General features: G+C 31.6%; 1 protein-coding gene across 1 annotated transcript; it reads left to right on the top strand.

Annotated features, from left to right (window-relative positions):
- Window positions 1-541: 541 nt before the first annotated feature.
- On the top strand, window positions 542-7999 carry LOC147810742 (uncharacterized). The gene is made up of 2 exons (XM_087162057.1): window positions 542-601; window positions 7403-7999. Exons 1-2 carry the CDS (start codon window positions 542-544, stop codon window positions 7997-7999), a joined length of 657 nt encoding a protein of 218 aa, XP_087018183.1.
- Window positions 8000-26016: the final 18017 nt, after the last annotated feature.

Genomic DNA, 26016 nt, shown 5'->3' with positions numbered 1-26016 from the left:
TTTGCGTTAAAAAAATTTTTAACATATTTATCTATAAACACTTTTCGAAATTAACAGTTATAAAATAAGAACGGTGAAAAATTGAAAAAATTGAAAGTAGTGGAGGAACAATAGTATCTATAGTCTGGGTTTCTTGAGGGTATGGTAGGGCAGGAAACAGTTCTTGCTCACAGTGCTACGTTGCAAGAAGTGCACACTATTTTCGAGCGTGCCTCATTATTCATTTTTGCGCACCATGCACATCTTCAGCACGTTTATTCCTTAAATTGGGGGAAATGGTTTCCAACATTGAAAAGTCTCGCTGTTGATGATGATGATGATATAGTTTTGGAGGAAGAGGGCCTTTGCTTATTGACTTCCTTGCTCGCATTTTCAAGTGTTCTTTCGTTCGTGCGTTGGGCAATGTAAATGAATAAGCTTTTAGGAAAGATCTTGACAAAAAAATCCACTTCGATGGCTTCGTTGCCAATAGAGAGATTTGTTTGACGCTTGATGTAAGTAACTAGCGGCATTAGTGGTGCAAAGTTAGTTGGATGACACCATGATAATGATGGTGGATTCTGGAGCTCAACTTCATTATCAACCAAATCATTATTATTGGGTGAGACGACTTCATTGTCGGTCTCCTCTTCGGTGCTTTCCTCGAATGCGGACTCAGTGTTTTCAATTTCAGAACACTCAATAATATAAGCGAGCTGTCTCTAATTGTTATCAGGGTAAATTCTCTTTCGACTCTTCAACAGAGGAAGGAGCCTTCGAATTATTTAGAAATAGTGGTGGCTAAAAACCCAATAAATTGAATTTATTAAAACGAAAATTAGAATTAATTAACTACTACTCGAAAATATTCAATCGCTCACCGGAGCAAGTTGTCGCTTGCTTGATTAGATCGGGAATGATTGACACGAGAAATTTATGGACTCAAAACGATGAGACAACCATAAAATTGTTTGGAGACCAAAGTGGGCGTTATTTTCTGTCCTAGACATTTTTTAGTAACTGGGACATATGTTGTCCCAGCCGTAATATCAAAAATTTACCAGACTGGGACAGCACATGTCCCGTCCGGTGCGAAAGAGTTAAACCACATTTTTATTGCTGAGAAGCGTGTTCAAGAGCGATACGAAAACAAGAAATTTTCAGATCTATAAGAAGAATAATTATCAACCAATCTTCTGACCTCAAAAAAAGTCCTTTATATTATATATTACTACCACAACTTTATAAAAATTATTAATCTCTGAACATTTCAATGAGACATGCAATATTCAGAGAAATTTCCTTTTTTTATTGTCAGTATCCACCAGCCAAATGTATTGCTGTCAGATACATTTTATTATATGGATCAAACAATGAAGAAATAATCAATTGAGGCAAAATTAAAATTAAGTATATTAACTATATTTTATTTTTTGTAACGGTACTTTCTAAAATTTGAACTTCTTCATTTCTATCTCAACATTTGTCACGTAAAAGGAAGCAGCATCTTTTTTTTATTTAAAGTTACATTTTTTAAAATTATTTCATGATTCATATACCTTAAATTTCAAAATTTTTTGAAACGTTTTCATAAAAATGATAATGAATTATAAATAATAATTTAAAGCTACTTTTGGCGTAGAATAATCTTGGGGTAAATGAATTTTATAACTGAGTATAAAATGTTTCGATCAACTTGAAAATTCATCGAGATATTACAAAACACGCGAAAAGTAAAATTATTAATGGCGGTAAGTAATAAAATAGTTTTCTTTGAAAATTTTCTTTTCTGTTATTGAGATCTTCTTTAAAATCTAATGATTAAAGATTTTAAAAAATAATAAATAAATCAGCCTTCTCACACACATCTTCCATTCTTGCGCTAAAAATAAATACTTTCCCAAACAGTGGGGGTGGGGGAAGGAATCAGATATTATATTTTTTTCTAAGCCTGACAAGGATGTTTTATCTTCTGAGAACTATCGCCTCATTGGCCTTCTTCCAATGATTTAAAAAATTGTCTAAAAAAAAGCCAAATCAGGCTGTGCAACCTGGGTCTTAAACTCTATATTTAATGCTAAATTGCAACTTGATTTAAGATGCGAAAGAGCTATCTTAAAAAATCTATTTACTTAATATTAACTTATGCTTTTTTTCACTTACCTCCCTTCCTATCTAAAAAACTAACTCTCTTCTACAGAGGGTAGAATTCCGAGACGCCTCGTCGGAGCACCTTAATTTATTAGGTGTAACAGCATCAGATCAGACTTGATATTATATAATCCATTAACGTTTTTATGAACAAACTTAATGCTGTATCGAACACAAAAATTTACGAGCAAAAATATGTGGGAAGTACAGCCATTTCCAGCACTCAAATTCAGCTGAAATACAATGTTATACAGATAAACAATGACTTCACAATCTCAGACGAATCAATTAACCAACCTCAGGTCAGAACATTGCTAGAGCCACAAGCACTCTAATACTCTATTTTGCGAGGCACACTCTTATTTATTATGGCTTGTCGACGAAATCCCAGAACTTCCGACACTTTTTAGGAGGATTCTCGCATAACTGCTTAATTAGACTCATCGCTAAGAAACTTGAAATTTCGAGATCTATCATTTTGTCGCCCGAATGATTGCCAAGTTTCCAAAATTATCACCAAGTCGGCAAACTTGTCCACATACCGAATCTTCAATAAGAAAGACATTAGACATTATTTTCTCCCCAAATTACGATAGAATTACACGACATTCTTGCAGATTTCCTAATTTAACTTTTTATTTTGGATCCGTTTAATTCATAAAAGAACATTTAAAAAATTATACGCATATTAGTATCGTAATTTTTTGCAATTTTGTAACAATACTAAGTTACTAGCAGAGAATGCTCAACCAGTGACTTCAATCAACTACCTGGTATGGAATTGCTTGCTGCCGATGATAACACAAAATACAGTTGTATTACTGCTTTTCCCTATACGAATCTCAATATGTCTTTTATTTTCACCTTTCACTTTCCCTAATTTATTTCTGCTAATTTCAATTTAGTTCTTTGATTTACATGCGCAGATTTACAACTCTGCCATTTATCGCTGCTTCAGTAGGCGAATAACACCCTGGATCGCAGCAGTGGAATCATTTAGTTGATAACTTAAGAGTGATGATTAACCTAGAAACGAGGACATAGCTGTAAACTTATACGGCCGTTGAGTTAGTTGTAAATGTTGCAAAAACATAAGCGTTTTGACGTATTAAATCTCAAATATTAAATTATGAAAAAAAATTTAACCTAAATTAACCTATCACGAAAAATCAAAAGTTGAAAAAATGTAGAAATGTTCTATTTGTTGCTTTATAACTATAAGAACTTAAATGCTTAGGAAGTTTAATTTTTAGAAAATTCTTCGAAATTAGAGAGACTTAAGACAGCGATTCTCAACCTGTGGGGCGCCCCCCCCCCCTAGGGGGGCGATAGAGCACTAGAGGGGTGGCGCGAGAATGTTCAAGAGAAAATATTATTTAAAAAAATTGATTAACTGGATGATGAAAGGAAAGTGCACAGCAAACATAGAAAACAAAATACATTTCGACGCATTTAATAATTTATTAAGGTGAAACAACTTATTAAATCAAAACTTAAGGTGGGGAGCCAAGGCTGGCTTTGCTTTGTGGATTCCTAATTTTCTGATTAAGTCTGTGTGGCTGAATTTTTTTCTGTAACATCTTACACCTATCTCAAATATATATCAAGTATAGTTTTAATTGTAAAATAAAATTTCATTTATTTTATAGTACAATTTCAAAATTGTAGCTTCTGCGCCTAAGGTTTCCCACGGGTTCCAAAGGTGAGCCATATATTGAAATCATTTCCTCATTTACTCAAATTATCTTTAGAAAAAACATTTGGACTGGCAAACGTCTTTTAAAAACACACTTTAAGTGTCTTGCTGGATGGAACAAGTTTACCGACTTTAAAAAAGATATTTGTTTTTAGAGTGTATAATTTGTTTATTGATTTTACATTGATAGCTCTTGTGTGAAGTCACTAGAGATTCATTAGAGTTAACTCATTAGAATTAATCAAGAATTACTGAGTTAATTTTTTCAAAAGGATTAACTAACAAGAGTTAATAAACCATACAAGAGTTAACTAACCTAACCCATAACTAGTATAAAAATACCCAAATTTACAAGAAAATACCAGAATCGACCACAAAAAACTCATAACTACCACGAAAATAAAAAAAAAATACCCGAAAAATTATTTTAAAATGCAAACAATACAAAAAACTTGAAACAAAATATCACAAACTTTACTAGAGTGCAGAGAACCTCTAAATATTATAAAAATTTAAGAAATACCAAAGTTCCACATTTGCTTAAAATGAAATAAATCAGTTGGCATTCAATTCAATCATTCCTTTTTGAGAAATAATATGTTACGTAATGATTTATAATTAGTTCTTTTATAGATTTCACGTTTGTTTTCGAAGGTGGCCCAAGTGTCCCCAAGGTGGCACAGGTGTCGGGCCACCTTGGGAACATGCATATGGTCTCTCTCACCATTTGCACGACTAAAAACTATTAATCTGATAGATTAATTCGAATTAAAGTAATGTGGTTAAAGAAAAAGAAATAAACTTTCAGAAAACATATCGTAAATCAAAGTTCTAAGAATTTAAACACATATAAATTACAATATCTTCTCACCCGGAAATTCAAACGACAACTGCAAATAATTAAATCACTTCATACAATGGAGACCATTCAAGGAAATATCTTCCAATTCAGCCTCGTGCACCTCAGATACAAAATTTACAATGCAGCAGGGACATCTTATTACTCAAAATAAATTTAATTTTACTTTAGGGGGTGGGCTACGTTAAGAGCACAGGCTACCTTTGGCTTACCCACCTAACTTAAACAAAACATACTAAATTTTTAAAAAAAATTAATAATTTTTAGTGAATTTAAAAAAGTTTTTTAATAATTTTTAGTGACTTCCTTGGGCCTGTCTTGCAGAGCAAAGTTTTTTGAGGTGAGGCTTAATATTAGAAATAGCCACTCTCTGTTCTGTTTCTATATTTAGCCGTGATCTATATTTTGTTTTCAAAGAAGCCACAGCATAAAATCCAGTTTCACAAAGGTAGGATGTTGAAAATGGTAATAGAATGCGAAATGCCCTTGTTTTTAGTGCAGAAAAATCACCCTCCTGCCCAAAATTCAAATGGTGATTTATTACTAAATTGTATTTTGGTTTCTCCACTTGTCATGAAGTCTATGAATTTTTCTTCCTCATCAATTGAGAGTCCTTTGGGAGTCTCATAAAATGGATTCCTAACCCACTCTTAACTTGCTATCAGTTTGTCGTCAGCAGGAAAATACTTTTTAAAATTCCTTGCCAGCATGGCTAAATGATTTTCAATGGTTACAAAAACAACTTTTGCGTGTTTTTCGTCAGCCTCATAAGTTTTAGTACAATTATCCACATTTGCAAACATTGTTAAGTTTTTTTTTGCTTTAAATTTCTGCCCCACAATTACAATTTTCTACAAAAATCATTAACTTTATCACTCGTATCTAACATATGTGTGTTTGCTCCTTGGAGTTGAAGATTCAAGTTATTTAATTTCTCGAATATGACGATCAAGTATCTCAATTTCATCACAAATAAACAATAGTGAAAATTCTCGATTTCCTGTCTGCTATCTTCTTCTAGGAAAATGGCGATTTCTTCTCTTAATTCATAAACACGCTGCAAAAATTTCTCACGTGATAAACATCTTGCCTCTCATTTAAATAGTAACTCTGAATGTACTGAACCCATGTCATTACAAAGAGCGGAAAAGATTCTCGATCTGAGGATTCTCATTTTTACATAATTTGCAGTGGTTACAAGCGTAGTTAACACAATATTTAAACCAGGACGCATTTCTCTCGAAGCCAAAGCTTCTCTGTGGATCATGCAATGTGTCCAGGCGCATTGAGTCAATTTTTGTTTTACAAGTGCTTGTGTAGTTTCGAACCTTTCGGATATTGAACGAGCATCATCGGTTCATATTCCGATGCAATTTTTGCATTCTATGTTTGACTCATTCATAACATCACTTAAAATAGCAAATAATGCTAGCGCTGTTGTTTTGAGTTCCATTGATTTGCAGAAAGGTAGTTCCATTACTGACATATTATCACAAAATCAAGCATAGGCAATTAAATGAGCATCTGTATTGCTTCATCAAACTGTATTGAAAACATTTTGTCACGTAACATCGAGAAAAGCTGACACTACATTTTCAGTTATATCACCAATTCGACAAGCAACAGTACCATTTGAAAGAGGCATGGACTGCAATTGCTCTGAAAAATTAACTCCAAACATAGTTTCTACAATCTCAATTGCTGCTGGCTTTTACTTTACTTTTGTTTTGGCAGTTAGTTAAAAATAATTTAAAGACAGAATTCGAAACACTCAATATACATTATTGTTGTATACATTTTACTGCAAGTGGGGGGTGCGATGAAAATTATGATTGAAAATTGGGCCGGGAATACTGAAAGGTTGAGAAACGCTGACTTAAGAGAATAACTGTCTTATTTTTATTTTCTACGTTTTGAGCTTATTATACTGGAAAAAATTAATACTTATCAGGTCTCAAAGGTTTATATCTGTAGCTTCTAACTACTTCAGATATTTAATAAAATCTTTGACAGACGATTTGACAGACTTTGACAGACGATTTGCAGTAGTGGAATCATTTAGATGATAACTTAAGAATGATGATTGATTTAGAAACGAGTTCATAGCTGTTAACTTGTACTGCCATTGAGTTAGTTGAAAACGTTGAGCTAAACGTAAGCATTTTGACGTATTAAATCTAAAATTTTTCTTTTTAACCTATCACGAAAAATCAACACTTAAAACAACTTTACACATGATCTATTTGTTGGTTTATAACTAAAAGCTCTTAAATGCTTAGGTAGTCCAATTTTTAGAAAAATTCTTAAAATTCAATAGTTGTTTTTCTACAACTTTATTATATTAGGTATAATATTTATTGATGACCGTACAAGTTGGCAGGTATGCCTCAAAAGTCCCAACTATTGGTAATACAAAAGAACAGAAAACCAATAAGAGAGAATGACGAATTAGTCCTATTCGAAAAATTGATACCAAAAATAATTAAATGCACGTATCTAGGTCTAGTGATTAAAGAAAATGGAAGTATCCCTCAGAAATATAGTCTGTCCGATCGTGTGGGTTATTTAACACTAGGTTTACGGAACGCGTCATTTCGAGATTCGTAAGGAAAATTATAAAACCCGTTTGAATGTTTTATTTTACCTCCAAGTAATAAACAACGAATGCCGATGAGCAATAATAGAAAGAGCAAACGCAGATTGTCAATTGATGTCAGAGTACAAAACATCAACCACATCAGCAATACAGCCCCGTACCAGTCACTTACGTCCAATCAGAACCAGCTTCTCACCAAAGTTCATGGGAAGCATACAAGCATGAGGCACATGGTCAGCAAGCGACCGGTCACACACAATACAATCAAGAGTACCAAGCAGACAAACTTAGCCACGCTAACAATGCTGCCTCAGCTAATGGACAACACCACTTAGGAGCACACAACAGTCACGGAAATCACGGATCTCAACAAAACCATCAAGGTACTTATAGAAACGTTGGATCTTATTCCCAGATTACAGGTGGTGGGTTCGAGAAATCTTACACATTCGATAGAGCAAACGGTTATCATGATATTGGCGCAACCAATTCTGGCCAATCAAGTTGCCAAGTCACCCAAGCGAAGCAAAACCACCATAATATTGGTTCCCATGGCTCTCAATCACTAGAAAGTCAAGGAGCTCATAGTAGTGCAGCAAAGTCTTCCCACGGAGTCCAAACTCACAGCAACTCTCTTTTTGATAAATACGGATACAGTCACGGAGGAAAGCAGCAAGGATACAGCTACTCTCCACTTTATGGTTGTTGTTGTTGTTGATTTACGTCGCACTAGAGCTGCACAATGGGCTATTGGCGACGGTCTGGGAAACATCCCTGAGGATGATCCGAAGACATGCCATCACAATTTTGATCCTCTGCAGAGGGGATGGCACCCCCGCTTCGGTAGCCCAACGACCTGCGCGCGAAGTCCTCTTTATGGATATGGCAACCATTAGCAAAATATTGGTAAGTTCAGTTAGAAAAGTTTATTATTTTAGGCCTTTATAAGGCGTCCCAAAATTGAAGATATGAAGATGAAATTACTTTAGGTTCATTTACGGTAGAAACCAAATAGAAAAAGGAGAGACAGTTGAAAGTTCGGGGTTATTAAAATGGAGTATTGAGCAATGCTTTGAGCATTGCTATATGATTTCCTGTTTCGATAACAAAAATTGCAAAAAAATTAATTTAAGGGCATTATGGTAGGCATTTTATTTACGTCACACTAGAGCAACAAAATGGGCTATTGGCGACGGTCTGGGAAACATTACTGAGGATGATCCGAAGACATGCCATCGCAATTTCGATCCTCTTCCGAAGGGAGTGCCCCCCAACTTTGGTAGCCCGATGACCTGCGCGTGAAGTCGAGCACTTTCTGAACAGTTTTACGATGTCCAATATCCGCACACTCTTGGTGACTAAACAGGTGGTCAAAAATGGTCACCCACCCGCTTACTGACCTCAGCCAGTGATGTTTGACTTCGGTGTTCTCCTGGGAACAGTGTCTTTACGATTAGTCCACTGCAGAATTTTTTTTTTTAAATTTGAAGCTTTAACCCGCGAACGCCTGTATTTTGAACATTAGAATTGAGGAAATTCAGATATTGGTCATCATAAACTTCATTAATCGATAAACTTAGATAAAAAAAAAAAGTCCACCCTCACTATTACCTAACGTGTTGTTCCATGAAAATCTCTGTACAGTATATTTTAAAAACCCTTAAAATTTCCTAATTTTTAAAAACTGGAAATTAAAACCTGCGCTTTTTTTTTATCAAAATTATTTTTCACTTAAATATAGAAATATACGGTATTTGTCATAGCTAGAGATAGAACGATCGTACCCGTTATAGTGGAAATAGCAATGGAAGAAAACATGATATTATTTTTAAATTTTTTTATTTGAAAAAAAGTACATTTGCGATAAAGGCATGCTAAAATAATTTAAATTAAGTTTGCACAACTTAAGGCACATAAATGGCTTATAAAGAGATGCAACACTTTAAACTAAATTAATTAAATAAATTATCAAATAAATAAACAAAATTTATTATAAATAATAATAAAAATAAGAATTGGAAATTGGTGCAAGCTTAAATGACTATGTGCGTTAAGAAATTAGTTGAAAAATTAATTTTTAAAAAGTTAAAAATTGACTTATTTATGCCTAGCGTTTGCACAAGTGTATAATTGTTTCGTTTCATTTAGTAGAAACACGATAATTATGTTTACCGCGATGAATTTATTAATAATAAAAGTATTTTTGTTTGGATCTGAAGTGAAAGCACAGTGCATTTTTAAAATTAAGTGGTAGACGGCAGAAAGAAATAACCAATTGATACAAAAAAATATAAACTACCACTATTTTTAGATAAGTGCTTTTTAATCATTAACAACTTCTTATTTTCATTTGTTTTGAGTTAAACAGTGAAATCTAAACTCCTACATTTCACAGTAAAAAATACTATAGTAAATGCGAGAAAAAAGTTTAATGATCTCTGATGCATTTCTGATTTCAAAATTGCCACAAATGAAAAATTTCGAGAACATTTGATCTAAGGACACAGACTGCTGAAAATGTAAGAAGTGGTAGAAATTCAATCTTTAATTATTCAATCATATTTAATTCCATAACTTACACTTCAAATTATTAATATTTTAGGTAAAAATATTTTTTGAGTTCTTTTTCAAGAGTTAACGAACCAAAAATGCTATAAAGTGTTGCTGAATTTAATAAAATTATAAATTTAACAAAGCACCACTAATTTCATTTTTTGTCGTCCGTAGCATCACTATTTAAAATTATTTTACATGTTAATGCCCCGTAGCAAAAAGGGGACTATATATGTAAAATAACTGTATGAAAAGTGGGATAGTTTGGTTGGCAGGGCGCTGGACTCATGTTCGTGAGAACGAGAGTTCGAATCGATACTCTTTGTGTACTGAATTAGAGATTTACCGCTCTCTGGTTCAAGTTAAAATCACGAACTGTGGATCAGGCCTGAAACCGAGACGGAAAAGAGAAAAAAAACTGGTATTAAAATTGTTTCAGCAATAGAAACTTTTCGTGAGGATTAAATCCCATCTTGATAATAAACAATTCATTTCTTTTAATTTAATCTCGGGGAAGAAGAAGTTCGATATGTAATTAGCATCAGTTGGAAAATTTGGTAGTCATGGAACTTTTATAATTCCTGAAAAAAAATTTTACTTTCTTGTTACCAGTTTATACTCTTTTCCGTCTTGATGCACATGGACTTTCAGCCCTGCTGTGGATGATATGGAGAAAATCAGCAAAGAAAGCCATGGCAGCCTCCTATACCTTAAGGACGATACAAAATTCTTACTCGAGTCTACCAATGAATCTCAAACGTCTGTTGTGTGTTACCTGCATTAGGACGATCATGACGCATGCTAGCCCTGCATGACACTGCCTAAATAAAATCCAAATAAATAAGATTGAAACCATCATCAGCATTAGCACGACAGCCCTATGTGAGCCTGGGCCTTTCTCAGAAGATTTTCCCATCCCGCCCTTCTCCCAGCAATTGACCTCCAGCTCTTTACTTTTAGGATGGCAAAATCCTCATCCACACAGTCTTTCCATCTCCTTTTGGGCCTTCCTCTTGGCCTTTTATTGGAGGGGGTTGCATTAAAAACTCTTAATGCTGTTCGTTCTGAGCTTATTCTCACTACACGCCCGGCCCATCTCATTCTACTTAGTTTAATAGATTTAATGATATCGTCACTATTAAAGATCTTATATATTTCAAAATTATATCTTTTTATCCAGTTGTTGTTATCGAAAATGGCGTCAATGATGGTTCGTAGGACCTTCCTTTCAAAGGTTGCTAATAACTTCTCTTCCCTTTTTGTTAAAGTCCATGTCTCTGAAGCATAAGTCAAAACTGACTTGATTAATACCTTATAAAGTAAAATCTCCGTCTTTCTTTTTATTAAGTGATATTTCAATAACGATCTATATATATATATATACATATATATATATATATATATATATATACAGAGAGAGAGAGAGAATTTCAGCCCTGCTGTGGAGGATATTGAGAAAATCAGCAAAAGAGCCATGGCGGCCTTCTCTAGCTTAAGGCCAAAAATAATTTCTAACTCGAGTCTAATATTGAACCTCACACTTCTGCTTCATATTACCTGCATTAGGTCGATCATCACGTACGCTAGCCCTGCATGACACTGCCTAAATAAAACCAAAATAAATAAGAATGAAACCATTTAACCCGTTAACGCCCAGCTTCATATATTTAGGCCCCGTTTACATGAGCAATCTATTAATCCGGGGTAAAAGAAGGGTACAGGGATTTTACAGGGCAATGTATAATCGGTAAGAAAACCCGTTTACACGCAAAAGAATTTCAACCCCGGATTTTCAAACAACTTCCTCTACGTCATTGGTCACATGATAAATCGGAAGTAAGAAAATATATCCCATCACTCCTTGCAATATTTTTGTTTACATTTTGAGGTAAAGTTTTTTATACTTTTCATTTAAAATGGATAATATTCAAATAATATCATTGTTATTCGTTCAAATTCATTGTTTTTTTTTATGGTTTTCAATTTATTTTTTATTTGATCGGTAGATCTGTGAATGTTTGATTGCGACAACTCGATAGCAATATTTTTATAAGTCTCGTTGTCGCGGACCGTACCATCAAATTTTTTTTCTATCATATACACTTCATATATGCATAGTAAGACTTTTGTTTCAAGATCGTTCCAACGATCAACTGGCTTCTTTTCTTTTTTTTCCGCCATTATTTGAAACAAATTAAAATATTTTCACGTTCCGAGTTCCAAAACAAAACACATGGGCCCAGAACGTAAACAATCACGTGACTCGCAATGCAACTCGGGAAAGCGAGGTGAGCTTACCCTGCATATTTCCATCTCCTACTAGGAATTATTATACCCTTCTTTCAGTCCTTCAATTTTTCCCTGCGTAGGGGAAGAAGGGTAGAAAATGACGAAAATTCCAGCTTTTACCCCGCATTTTTGTGCATGTAAACGGGGCTTTACATACCTACTAACTCTTCCGGAATTTGAGGAAGATTTTATTATCATATTTCAAGTGGTAGCAATACTCAGGTTATTCCAATTAACTTTTTGAATTATAATGATAATTATAAATGAGTTTGACCACCACTACATATAAATAATTACAATAAATATATCAAAGCATAATAATGCCTTGCGCATGCGAATTTCAACGGGATCAAAATATAAATATATCTGTGAGTCAAATTGTTTTTCGTTTATTGTTTTACAACCACTCTGAAAATCCATTATCGGAAAGAGTGAAAGTTGGCATGTATGTATTTAGGACAGTTCCTTTTTTCAAAGACATTCATTGTGGTGGGAAACTTTTTTCAGTATTTTTATTTATCCGGGTGAATTAAAAGATTCTCAGATACCGCAATGATTTAGTTATTTCTGATTAGATCTAGAATTATAAGGAGCAAGTACTTTTTGATCTATCAAAGACTTTTTGAATGCCCTAACAGTAGAAAAACCAATTAATTTTGATAATATATTATAACACTTTTTCCATAAAACCACCTTTTGTATGATTTCAATATATGAATTCAGGAAAAAACGGGTAAAAGCAAAATCATCAGAAGAATGACAGCGACACCTTTATATATTAGCAGAGATGCCAACTGCTTCGGAAACGCCAAAGTAATTTAAAGAACGGTAAATAACTTCAAAGTAAATTTTGCAAATATTTGACTATTTTTGCTTACTTTTTAAAAGGCATAGCGTAACATAAAAATATAAAGTGGTGAATTATGTAAGCCTACGAAATATTTAGAAAAAGTGGTGGATAAAAATCTACTAAATTAAATTTATTAAAACAAGAATCGCAATTGATAAACTACCACTTTAAAATATATAGTTGCAGTCCGGAGCAAGTTGGCATCTCTGTATTAGCAATAAAGCATTGAGAAAAGACTTAAAATTAGATACTGTTTATGACTTTATAAACCAACTGCCGGTATTTTATCACAACGCCCTAAACTCCAACACTGCTGATTTTAATCTTATCGTAGACAAAGAATTAATTGCAGAAGCTTGCAGGCACAATCCGATCATAAACTTCCCTCTCTCCGATCTCTTCCTCGTGGGCAGGTACTTCGAATATTTTCCTGTCAAGTCTAGCTCTGGAAGAATGAATTGATGTATGAATGGGTCCCCCCAATAAACTCGTGTATTGTATGGTTGTGACAGAAGTCGAATTCTCGACCATAGATAGCGCCAGTGGAAATCAAGAAGAATGCTTATGCTTATGTGAATTCTGTAACAAAGTATCGGCTTCGTAGATGAAACTATTCTTCTTTCCGCAAAATAAATTATGGAAATCTACCACTTTTTTGTTTCTAAAAATGAGAATCATGCTTTTAAAAGGTCGCAAGGCACAAATACGTCAAAAATTATTTCAAATTTTAAAAATTGAATAAATTTATGTTAACGAAGTTTTAATTCATTGAAAAGGTGAAATTGATCGTTACAGTGTATATGCATTGCTTTATGAGAAGTTCATGACGTTTATAATATTTTTTTGTTTACTTTTTCAGTCGTATTTCAAATGCCTATTCTTCTAAAGAATGGACCATGAACGCTATTTTTCAAGAACAATCTATTTATTGAATTTTGTCCAGTTTCTGTCGATTACTTGTAGTCAATTTAAGTTTTATGTGAAATAAATTTTTTTGCAAAGATAAACTTTTTGCTTTGATTATTTTTTTGTATGGATCCATTAGAGATTACTTATTGCAATCAGTCCATTTTTACCATAATGTTTTGATTTATTCTAAAAATGTGTGAAGAAGTTCGCTTCATTCTTTTCATATTTCTTGCTTCCTGGGAATTTTAAAAATGTAGTTTCAAAGTTTCCTCTTTTACAATAACTCTTAGCAGCTCTTCGGTAAGAGAGTCAGGTATTTAGAGGTTAAAACTAAAATGTTACGTAGTAACTGGTAAAGTTGGCGAATAAAAGTATACAATTTTATTTGTTCAGAAATGAAAAACATTGCTTCTCCATATGAATATCGTAAAAAAATAAAAAATGTGTTGCACAATTTTATCCCTTTGGCGAATCTTCATGTATCAACGTGGCATTTTTCTCAAAAAAGATACATACTGAAGTCATAGACGTGCCGTGAAATGATTTTGACTTCGTGATTATTGGGATGATAATAATACTAAATACCTTCTACTCAAAGCTATTTACCACGAAGAAAAATATATTTTCCAATGTCTCAGTTATACGCGTAATTCAACTTATAGTAACATCAGTGTGATTTATGTTGTTGCATATTAGATGACACCTAGCTTATATTAGGGTTGCAAGATGCTAGTTTAAGAAGAAAGCATGCTGAACTGGAGTCATCTGTCAAACTGTTTCCTAGCGACTTTAAAATATTTACTTGCTGCCAGGAGCAAGTTGGCACCTCTGCAGTTTCTTAGAATTTTGCAAAAACCGGAGTAGTTTTTATTTCTAATTTACCATAGAAAAAGGATTCCGAGAATGATTTTCCTTAAATTTTCAACAAGATCAATTTGAAATATATTTCATAGTGGAATTAAATAAATAATGAATAAAGAAAATTTCACCCACTCTTTACATTTTAGTTGCCTATGACGTCGCTGCATATCTTTTGTATGGAACACGACTTCAGCCTGATAAATGGTACGTATGAATTAATAATGTTTGTTTGTGATGGAAATAAGTTATATCGATATTTTTTCCATTACAAACTAACATAATTCATCACTCCGTAAACTTAATTGTATTATCTCCTTCCTCCTACCACTTGCTACGAAGTGGGAACTCTTAGTACACAAATTAAATCTTAAAAAATTATGCATAGAAATATATAATAAAATTGCATTAAAACTGTATCTTGTAGAGTGAAATCGATAGCGAATTTGAATTCAGCGGCGAATAAAGATCCAAATCTTCGGTCAAACACCTAATGCATTAGAATATAAACAAAAATTGTACTTCATTATAGCGTGAATAAATGCACCTTTTGCATATCTGAATATGATACGTGTCTTTTCGCGAACTGAACTTTCTGGCAAACCTAATTATCTACATTTCAGAGATGCCAACTGCTTCGGACACGCCAAAATAGTTAATAAAACGGTAATTAAAAACGAAGTAAATTTTGCAAATACTTGACTATGTTTGCTTGCTGTTTCAAAAGTTTAGTATGACATGAGAACCATTGCGTGGTGAAATATATCATCCTACGAATTATTTAGAGATAGTGGTGGATAAAAATCTACTAAATTGAATTTAATAAACCAAGAATCACAATTAATAAACTACCACTAAAAAATATAGATTTGCTGTCCGGAGCAAGTTGGCATCTCTGACATTTGTGTTTATAATCAAACCCACATTTCAATTGCAGAGAAACCTGTTCAAGAGCGATACGAAAACCGAAGAAATTTTCAGACTTCACCCTTTCGCGCCGACTGTCACAAATACGTGACATTATGAAACTGTATCAATCAGGATAAAAAGATATAACTGGTAATCAAAGTAATTCTTTAGCAGTTTATTTGTGGGCGGAGTTATAATTGTTTGATTTATTTAATTCACCATTACTTTGTTCAAAATAAAACTATTTAGTTATACTTTGAACTAACATTGATTATATATATGATTAAACTAACAATAATTAAAGTAAAAGCAACGACTACATTTAAGTTACCGTTTTTTATTTAATTACAACTTGATTCTGATTTTCTACGAATGCTTTTCTGAATAACCCGTCCCCAAGGGGTTAAAAGAAGAATACTTATCAACCAATCTTCTGAACTTAAAAAAAGTTCTACTTATCAATTACTATCACAACTTTAAACAAAATTCTAAAAAAATTAAGTTTTTCTAAAACTTTAAATGATATAAACTGTATTCAGAAATATTTTCCTTATTTGAATATTCAGTATCCACCAGCCAAATGTATTGCTGACAGATACATTTTTTAAACATGCTCTTCATTGGGCCTCTGCAGAATGTTGGAACTAAATTGAAATCTATATTAAATGTATTTTATTTTCTGAAACGGTAGTTTATAAAATTTGAACTACCTCATTTCTATCTGAGCATTTGTAACGTAGAAGGAAGCAGTATTTTTTTTATTTAAATTACATTACGTGTCTTAAAATGATTTAATAATTCGTGCACCTTAAAATTCAAAATTTTTTGGAACATTTTAACAAAAATAATAATAATTATAAATAGCTATTTGAGGATAATTTTTGCATAGAATAATCTTTGGGTAAGCGAAATTTAAAACTGTGTATAATATGTTTCAAAGAGCTTGAAAATTCGTCGATATATTGCGAAACACGCAAAACGTAAAATTATAATTAAGAGAAGTTAACTTTTGATCGCTCTCCTGACCATGCTGCGGGAATAGGACAGAATTCGCATTTGATGAAAAAGAAACTTAGTAAAAAAATGTGCGATTATATGACTGATTTTGTTTCTAAAAATAGTGTCTGCTGCACTAATTGATGAGTGCAATTAATTAACGCAAATTTAAGTTTTGGCCTTTGAATCATTAAGATCGGTTCAGAATTCCGATCATTTTTTCATATGTTATCCAGAGTTTTTATTTTTTTGGAACAAAAACAAAATAAAAGCAAGATAAAGGTAAAACTGAACATTAAATGCTAATTATGAGACTGTTATAAATTATTCATTACAAAATATGTATTTTTTAAATAGTATGCATTTCCAGGTTTGCCATAGGTGACTAAAACAGTGATGGTGGGGCGACAGTGAATGTTCGTAATAGCAAAAAAAAGGTGGCGATGAATTATTAGAATTTTAATAAAAGAGATAAAAATTTATAAATTTTATAGGATATTTTTTTCAGATTGCCAGAAATGCCAACTTGCTCACCTTTGCAAAAAAAATACTTTCTTGTAATATCAAAATTATAGTTATTTTTAGTTGAGTGTTTTCCTTTTTTTTTTTAAATTTGCTGTATTGAAAATATAAAGAATCATAAGAAATGCTTTACTATTACTGTTGTCACGTGGTGACACTTTTAAAGAGTGGGCGAAATTTTCCTGATTCTACATGGTTTACTCTTCAATTCTCTACCAATTCATTAGAATTTTTAAGAAAGTGGAGTTGTTTTTATTTCTAGTTTACTATTGAAAGTGGATTCCGAGAATGGTTTTCCTTAAATCTTCATCTAGAACAATTTGAAATGTATCTCATAGTGTGATTAAACAAATAATAAACAAACACAAAATTTTCTACCACTTTTTAAATTTTAGTTGCCTGTGACGTCGCTGCATAACTTTTGTAAGGAACACGACTTCAGCCTGATAAATGGGACCTAAGAATTAATAATGTTTGTTTGGAATGGAAAAACGTTATATCGATTATTTTTTCCATTTCAAACCAACATAGTTTATCGCATCGTGAATGTATACATGTATTATCTACTTCTTCCTACCACTTTCTACGTAGCAGAGAAGTGGGAACTCTTAATAAGCACACAAATTATATTTTAAAAAATTCTGGAGAGTAGGTAATTAAATTGCATAAAAACCGTATCTTGTAGAGGGAAACCGATTATGAAATCAGCGACGAAAAAATATCCAGAATTCCTGTCAAATAATAAAAAAAATTTAATTCATTACAGCGTGAAAGAATGCACCTTTTGCATGTCTGAAAATGATACATGTTTTTTAACAAACAGTACTTTCAGATCTATATGTCTGCATTTGTGTTTATAATTAAACCACATTTTTATTGCTGAGAAGTCTGTTCAAGAGCGATACGAAAATAGAAGAAATTTTCAGACTTAAAAGAAGAATACTTATCAACCAATCTTCTGAACTAAAAAAAAGTCCTTTATATTATATATTACTACCACAACTTTATAAAAATTATTAATCTCTGAACATTTCAATGAGACATGCAATATTCAGAGAAATTTCCTTTTTTTATTGTCAGTATCCACCAGCCAAATGTATTGCTGTCAGCTATACAAGCTATCAACATACTGGAATATATGAGCAAGCCAAATACACGTACGAAACTGCTCTTGTGCTCATGCTCGACGTCGCTAAGGCGTTCAATGGAGTGTGGTGTAAGGGGATTTATAATCAATTACATCTTATAGGCATTTCTAATAATGTCTTTCTAATCTTAAACTCGGATCTCACTAATCGATAATTTGGATCAAAAATTAATAATACTTTCTCTTCATACAGAATCATTAAAAAAGCGTGTGTCAAGGTAATATTCATAGACCCTTATTATACTTAGACTCTTTATTTACTGCTGATTCCCCCATCAATGATGAAAGCCCAAACATCATTGCTCTGTGTGCCAATAACATCACAGTTATCACGGAATCAATCACACGCAGTCTTGCAGTTGACTTACTTCAGAAAATAATTAAAGCCATCGCAGCTCTAAGTGGAAGACCAACATATATCGTGATAAATACAAACTCTTGGTGTTCAATAGAGAGCACAAAAGATGTGAAAATGCAACATCCGCAACAACAATAATATTAAAAAAGCCAAATATGCTACCTGGGCCTTCAATTCCTTATTTAGTGCCAAATTGCAGCTTGATCTCAGATACTAAAGAACTATCTTAAAAAAGCTATTTAATTAATATTAACTTATGTTTTTCATTTCACTTTCAACCTTCCTATCTAAAAAAAACTTTCTTCCACAGTGAATAGAATTCTGTCGGTTCACCTTTATGAATTAGTTATAACAGCATCAGATCCGACTTGAATATCTATCAGACATCAACGCGTTTATGAACAAACTTAAAGCTGCATCGAGCCCAAATATTTATTAGCAAAAACTTCTACTAAGTACAGCTGTTTCCTGCACTCAAATTCAGCTGAAATAACAGTGTTGTACAGAAAAACAATGACTTCACAATCTCAGATGAATCAATTAACCAACTTCAGGTCAGAACACTACTAGACCCCAAAGCAGACTATTACTCTATTCTGCGCCGCACACTCCTATTTATTTTGACTTGGAGCCGAAATTCCGGAACTTCCAACACGTTTCAGAACAATTCTCGCAAAACTGCTTAATTATTCTTATCTCTCAGAAACTCGAAATTTCCAGAACTATCATTTTGTCGCCCAAATGATCTCCAAGTTTCCAAAATTATCATCAAGTAGGCAAACATGTCACCATGCCGAATCTTCAATAAGAAAGACAATAGGCATTATTTTCTCCCAAAATTACGCTTGAATTACACGACATTCTTAGCTGTCTCCTAATTTAGCTGTTAAAAAGGATCAGTCTGACATATAAAAGAAAATTTACAAAATTATACACTTATTAGTATTGTTACTGTTTACAATTTTGTAACAATAAAGTTACTAGCAGAGAATGCTCAACCAGTGACTTCAATCAACTGCCTGGTATAGAGTCGATCGATGATAACACAAAATACAGTCGTATTACTGCTTTTTCCTTATGTGAATCTGGCTAAGTCTTCTTTTTACGTTTTACTTTACTTTCTCTAATTTATTTCTGCTAATTTCCATTTAGTTCTTTTCATGCATAGATTTACAACTCTGCAATTTATCGCTGCTTCAGTAGGCGAATAACCCCCTGGATCGCAACAGTGGAAACATTTAGTGGATAACTTAAGAGTGATGATTGATCTAGAAACGAGTGCATAGCTCTTAACCCTTTCGTAGGCCGTGGGAAGTATACTTCCCACCACTTCTTTACCACCTTAAATTTAGGTTTCCATTTGTTAATAACTTCAGATTTATAGAAGTGCTTTTGAATAAAATTGGTAGTCATTTGTTAGTTTAAGGAAACGTATAAAAGTTATAAAATATATAATTCTTCCTGAAGTTTGTAGCATTTATAAAATTTATTTCATAAATAAAGAAAGATAAAAGTCAATAAGTTTCTAATAGGTCGTGTCAAATATATTTACCTCCAAAAAAATGGCATTTTTATAAATTAAACGAGGTTTTTTTTCTGATATATCAATTACTATTCTTAAAACAATTTCAATTCCAAAAATACTTTGATTTGCCTTTACTAGAAATAAATGGCCCTTTAAAGGCTTAACTTGTACTGCCGTTGTGTCAGCTGAGAACGTTGAGGCCAACGGTAGCGTTATGACGTATTTAATCTTGAATTTTAAACTTGAAAAAAAACTTTTTTTTTAACCTATCAAGAAAATCAACAATTAAAATAAATGTAGAAAGGATCTATTTGTTGCTTTATAACAATATGCTCTTAAATGTTTAGGTAGTCTAATTTTTAGAAAATTCTTCCAAATTTAATTGTTGTTTTTCTACAACTTTATTATATTACTTATAATATTTATTGATGACCGTACAAGTTGGCAAGTATGCGTCACAAGTCCCAACTATTGGTAATACAAAAGAACAGAAAACCAATAAGAGAACATGACGAATTAGTCCTTTTCGATAAAGTGATACCAAGAGTAACAATATGCACTCATCGAGATCTGGTGATTATACAAAATGGATGTATTCCTCAGAGACTCAGTCTGTACGATCGTGTGGGTTATTTGAAAACTTCATAAGAGCATAGTTATATATAATATATGTATTCATTTTAAAACAATATTTAAAGAGAGTAAATATTTTCTTCTCTATTAATATAAAAAATATCTATTACAAGCATAAAATTATATCTTAAATTTAAGAATGTATTCTAGTGCTCATGGATTATTTTTAAATTCTTTGATTAACGTTCATAAGAAAATAACTGTCGAACTAATTTTATTTCCAACGTTTTTATGTAAGAAAAATTTTAAACTTATCAGGTCTTAAAGGATTATATCTATGAATTCTAACTACTTTATATTTTTTTTAAAAAATCATTGAAAGACGATTTTAATTCCAAATAAAGTTTATGCTGTAAATATATTATACTAAGCATTTAAAAAATTTTAGTTGAAAAGGGCTAATTGAAGCACATATATGCTTCTACATTTCTCCTTTTTTTTTTTAAAGAAAAAATCATCTTAAAAGAATAACAATATAAATGGGTCAATGAGAACCGTGGTGGCTCAAGGGATAGAGCACTCAACTCCAGTGAGGTGACCCAGATTTGAATCTCCGCTGTTCGATATGAATTTCACACAGATCAAATTGCTGTCTTAAAATATCCTCAGTGATAGACGGATCATGGGTTAGAGTCCCCCTGTTTTAGGCTAACAGTGGGGGGTTTAGTGGTTTTCCTCTCCATGTAATGCACATGTTTATACTTCCATCAAAAAAGTCCTCCACGGAGAGAAATTTCTCACAATACTTGATTCAGGGGTTCCACTGTTTTCTGAATTAGGTTCGAAATTGCAAAGCTATACAGTTGAACTTTGGTAGTCATTAACTCAAAATTGGGTATGGTTTTCAACGACGGTTGTAAAATAATTTTAAAAAAATTGGTTAATGAGTAAATTCTGTTTTTAAGTTACTCATTAAAATATTTAAGCACTATTAACTCATCTTCATCAATTGTAGCATATGCATTTTGTAGTGATATCATATATATATATATATATATATATATATATATATATATATATATATATATATATATATATATATATATATATATATATTAATCTATGAACGGCTTTCTATCCATATGTGCAAACTCTGCCTTTTAAATAAGTCATCCTATGAATGGATGCCAATGGATGATTTATTCCTTATTTTAGTCTGTTATTTAAATTACAGCGCTTACCTATTTTGAATGTTGCTTTTTTTATTATTATTGTTATAAAATTAACAACATTTTCTTCTTATTATGGATTTTTATTAAATTATTTTTTCGAACAAAAATTCTTTTTACTATTTTTTTTCATAGATGGCAGCATTGATATGTTACTTGCTTCAATTTTTCTCGAAGAAATATATTTTTTTAATTTATTTTATTCGATTCAAGCTATAATCACAACTCTGAAGATTCTGCTTCCTCTCGAAATTTGTTAACTATTAAATTAGCATTTTACTTTTAAACCTAAACTACATTCAGGCAAAAGTTTGGTTTCTGCTTTCTTTCACTTCATGTTCTTCTTCAACGGAATTTTTTAGCGATATCGACACATATAAGGAATAATTTTCATATGAGAATAATTTTAAAATTAAGAGAAGATTAGAAATTTATTGACAAATGGATTATTGCTCTTAGTAAAAAATTTAAAATTAAGTTAAATAGGATTACAGTCCATATTTATTTCCTATTGTTAAATTTCATAAATGTCCGGTCAAATTTTTGTTTGTTGCGTGTAGTACTGATTGTTACAATTCTGATATTAGTAAAAGTTTTTTTTTATAGAGAAAAATATTGTTATAGAAAGTAACGTTGATTTTTTGGATTATATCATTAATAGCGTAATTTCGAGTATTAATACTTTTGATTTTTGAAATTTGTACACTAATATTCCACATGCACAGATTATTTAAATTTGTAGTGGCATTTTTGATAAATATTTATTTAATGAGAAAATTGATAAATTTTATTGATTGGATATATGTAAGTTTAATCTCTTTGAGAAAGTACTTTTTAATGGTTTTGGATTTTTATAAACAAATAATCGGAATTCCACAAATTTATTCCTTTTCTGGTGCTTTTGCTAATATTTTTTTTACATTTTTTTAAAGCTAAATTTCCTGAGTTTATTGATTTTAGATATATTGATGATTTGATTTTGTTTAATTGTGACAATTATGATTTCATTTTTAGTCTTCATCCTAAAGATTTGGTTTTGAAAAAACTAATGAGAATTGCTTGAATGTTGAATATTTAGATTTTAAAATTGATATTGTCAACAAAAAAATTTTAAAAACGTTTTGGATAAACGGAAGGCTTTTAAAATTGAAGCTATTTTTTTTATATATATTTCTTGTATTTCTTCTCGGACTTTTGTAAAACCTTCGGGGTACTGAGAGAGCAAATTTCGTCATTTGTCTGGATCTCTCAACGGAAAAAGTTGTGTTCTATGGCTCCCGGAGCTGGTACCTCCAAAAGACGTCGTCTTTGGTGGCCATATTTTTATTTCCATTGTTTTCTTTTTTTTATTTTAATAGTATTATATATATATATATATATATATATATATATATATATATATATATATATATATATATATATATATATATATATAAATAAGTAAATACCAGAATATTATATGTTGATCTGATTTTGCTACTCGCTTTATAGTCCCTTTTAAATGTTTTTTATTTTATTTTATTTTTTGTTTTTGCATGCTATTTTTACTTTTTGTGATCTATTTTATGTGTTGTTATTTTTATAAAAAAATTTTTTTTGAGTGCTCCTCACACTATTGTGTTAATATATTTTGCTTTGGCTTTATTGATACAATATCAGAAAGCACTCTTTTTTGCGGATATAATCGTGTGGGCTGAAGAAAAGATTATATCTTTTTTTTCTCGGTTTTATTTTTCCGGTTTTTTAAATAAAATTTCATCCATTTTTTTTTTAAATATATTTATTATATAAACTGTTGTTTGTTATTTTTTACTTATTATTTCCCCCCCCCTTTTTTTCATATGTCTATAATTGTTCTTTGTTTTATTCTTCATTTTGAACTTATATATATATATATATATATATGCACACACAACTTGATCAAGCGTTTCCGCACGTTGACTATCAATCACATTCAAAGCCACACATAGTTTAAAGCAAGACTGCTTCTTAAAATTTCCATTATTATTATTCACTCAAGCAAGATGCTTGAATCAAAAATAACAGCCATCACATGGACAGTTAACCTTAACCGGTTTGGTCCCGAATTTTTATATTAAAATGATACAAAAGATAGTTTTATGGAAAAAGTGGTAAAATATATTATCGAAATTAATTATTTTTTCTACTGTTAGGGCATTCAAAAAGTCATTGGTTGATCAGAAAGTACTTTCTCCTTATAATTCTAGATCTAATCAGAAATAACTAAATCACTGTGGTATCTGAGAATCTTTTAATTCACCCAGATAAATGAAAATACTGAAAGAAGTTTCCCACCACAATGAATGCCTTTGAAAAAAGGAACAGACCTAAATATATGACGCTGGGCATTAACCGGTTAAAGTTCTATCATAAATATGAGCAACACGGCGGATGGGATAAGGACAGCTGCGCGGCCCAGGTCAAACTTCAAGACAAGTAATTCGACATATTGAAAATATCAAGTGTCGTAAGAAATGCAACATTATTACTGTTGTTTCGTTTCATCACTTTTAAAGAGTGGGCGTTATTATCCTAACTTAACATGCTTTACTCTTCAATTCGCTACCAATTTAATAGAATTTTTCAGAATGCCGAGTATTTTTTATTCATAGTTTATTATTGACAGTGCATTCAGAGAATGGTTTTCCTTAAATCTACAACACGAACAATTTGAAATGTATCTCATTGTGTTATTAAACAAATAATAAATAAATAAATGTTCTACCACTTTTTACATTTTAGTTGCATGTGACGTCTCTGCATATATTTTAAATTATGTTGGCGAACACGACTTCAACGTGATAAATGGTACCTATGAATTAATAATGTTTGTTTGTTATGGATACATAGATGCCAACTGCTCCGGACACGTCAACATAATTTAAAAAACAGTAAGTAACTACAAAGTAAATTTTGCAAATATTTGACTATTTTTACTTGCTTTTTAAAAGGTATTGCATGACTTAAATACTAAAAAGTGGTGAATGATATAAGCCTACGAGGTGTTAAGAAATATGGGTGGTAAAAAATCTACTAAATTGAATTTATTAAACCATGAATCACAATTAATAAACTACCACTTTAAAATAGTCAATAGTAAAATAGTTTGCTGTCAGGAGCAAGTTGGCATCTCTGTGGATAAAAGTAATATCGATTACTTTTTCCATGACAAACTTACATAATTTATGGCACCGTGAACGTAATTGTATTATCTCCATCCTCCTACCACTTCCTACGTAGCGGAGAAGTGGGAACTCTTATTACACAAATTAAAGTTTAAAAAATTATGGATAGAAACATATAATTAACTTGCAAAAAAACTGTATCTTGTAGAGTGAAATCGATTGCGAATTTGAATTCAGCGACGAAAAAATATCCAAATTTTCGGTCAAAAACCTAATACATTAGAAAATATAAACAAAAATTGTAATTCATTATAGCGTGAATAAATGCACCATTTGCATATCTGAAAATGATACGCGTCTTTTCGCGAACTGAACTATCAGGCCAACCTAATTATCTACATTTGTGTTTATAATTAAACCCACATTTCAATTGCTGAAAAGCCTGTTCAAGAGCGATACGAAAACAGAAGAAATTTTCAGACTTAAAGGATAAATACTTATCAACCAATCTTCGGAACTCAAAAAAAGTACTATTAATTATCAATTAATATCACAATTTTAAACAAAATTAAAAAAAAAGGAAATAATAAGATTTTTCTAAAAATTTAAACGATATAAACAGTATTCAGAAATATTTTCCTTTTTTCAATTTTCAGTATCCACCAGCCAATTGTATAGCTGACAGATACATTTATTAAATGTTCGTTTCCTAGTGTAGAAATCGAAAGTCACGATAAAATTGAAAGTTATATTAACTGCATTTTACTTTCTGAAACGGTAGCTTATAAAATTTGAACTACCTTATTTCTATCTGAGCAATTGTCACGTCGAAGGAAGCAGTACTTTAGACTTATTTAATATTAAGTTTCTT

This window comes from Parasteatoda tepidariorum, chromosome 4 (genome assembly GCF_982258835.1).
Source record: "Parasteatoda tepidariorum strain Cologne lab strain chromosome 4, Ptep-v5.0, whole genome shotgun sequence".
Classification (NCBI taxonomy): domain Eukaryota; kingdom Metazoa; phylum Arthropoda; class Arachnida; order Araneae; family Theridiidae; genus Parasteatoda; species Parasteatoda tepidariorum.
The sequence above is the reverse complement of the archived record's forward strand: the minus strand, read 5'-3'. Positions and strand labels throughout refer to the sequence as shown.

Bases quoted from the DNA above. Each gene is read 5' to 3' on its own strand.
- LOC147810742 (XM_087162057.1), top strand. From the start codon at position 542: ATGATAATGATGGTGGATTCTGGAGCTCAACTTCATTATCAACCAAAT. The intron at 602-7,402 runs GTGAGACGACTT...AATTGATGTCAG, and splicing joins AACCAAATCATTATTATTGG to AGTACAAAACATCAACCACA.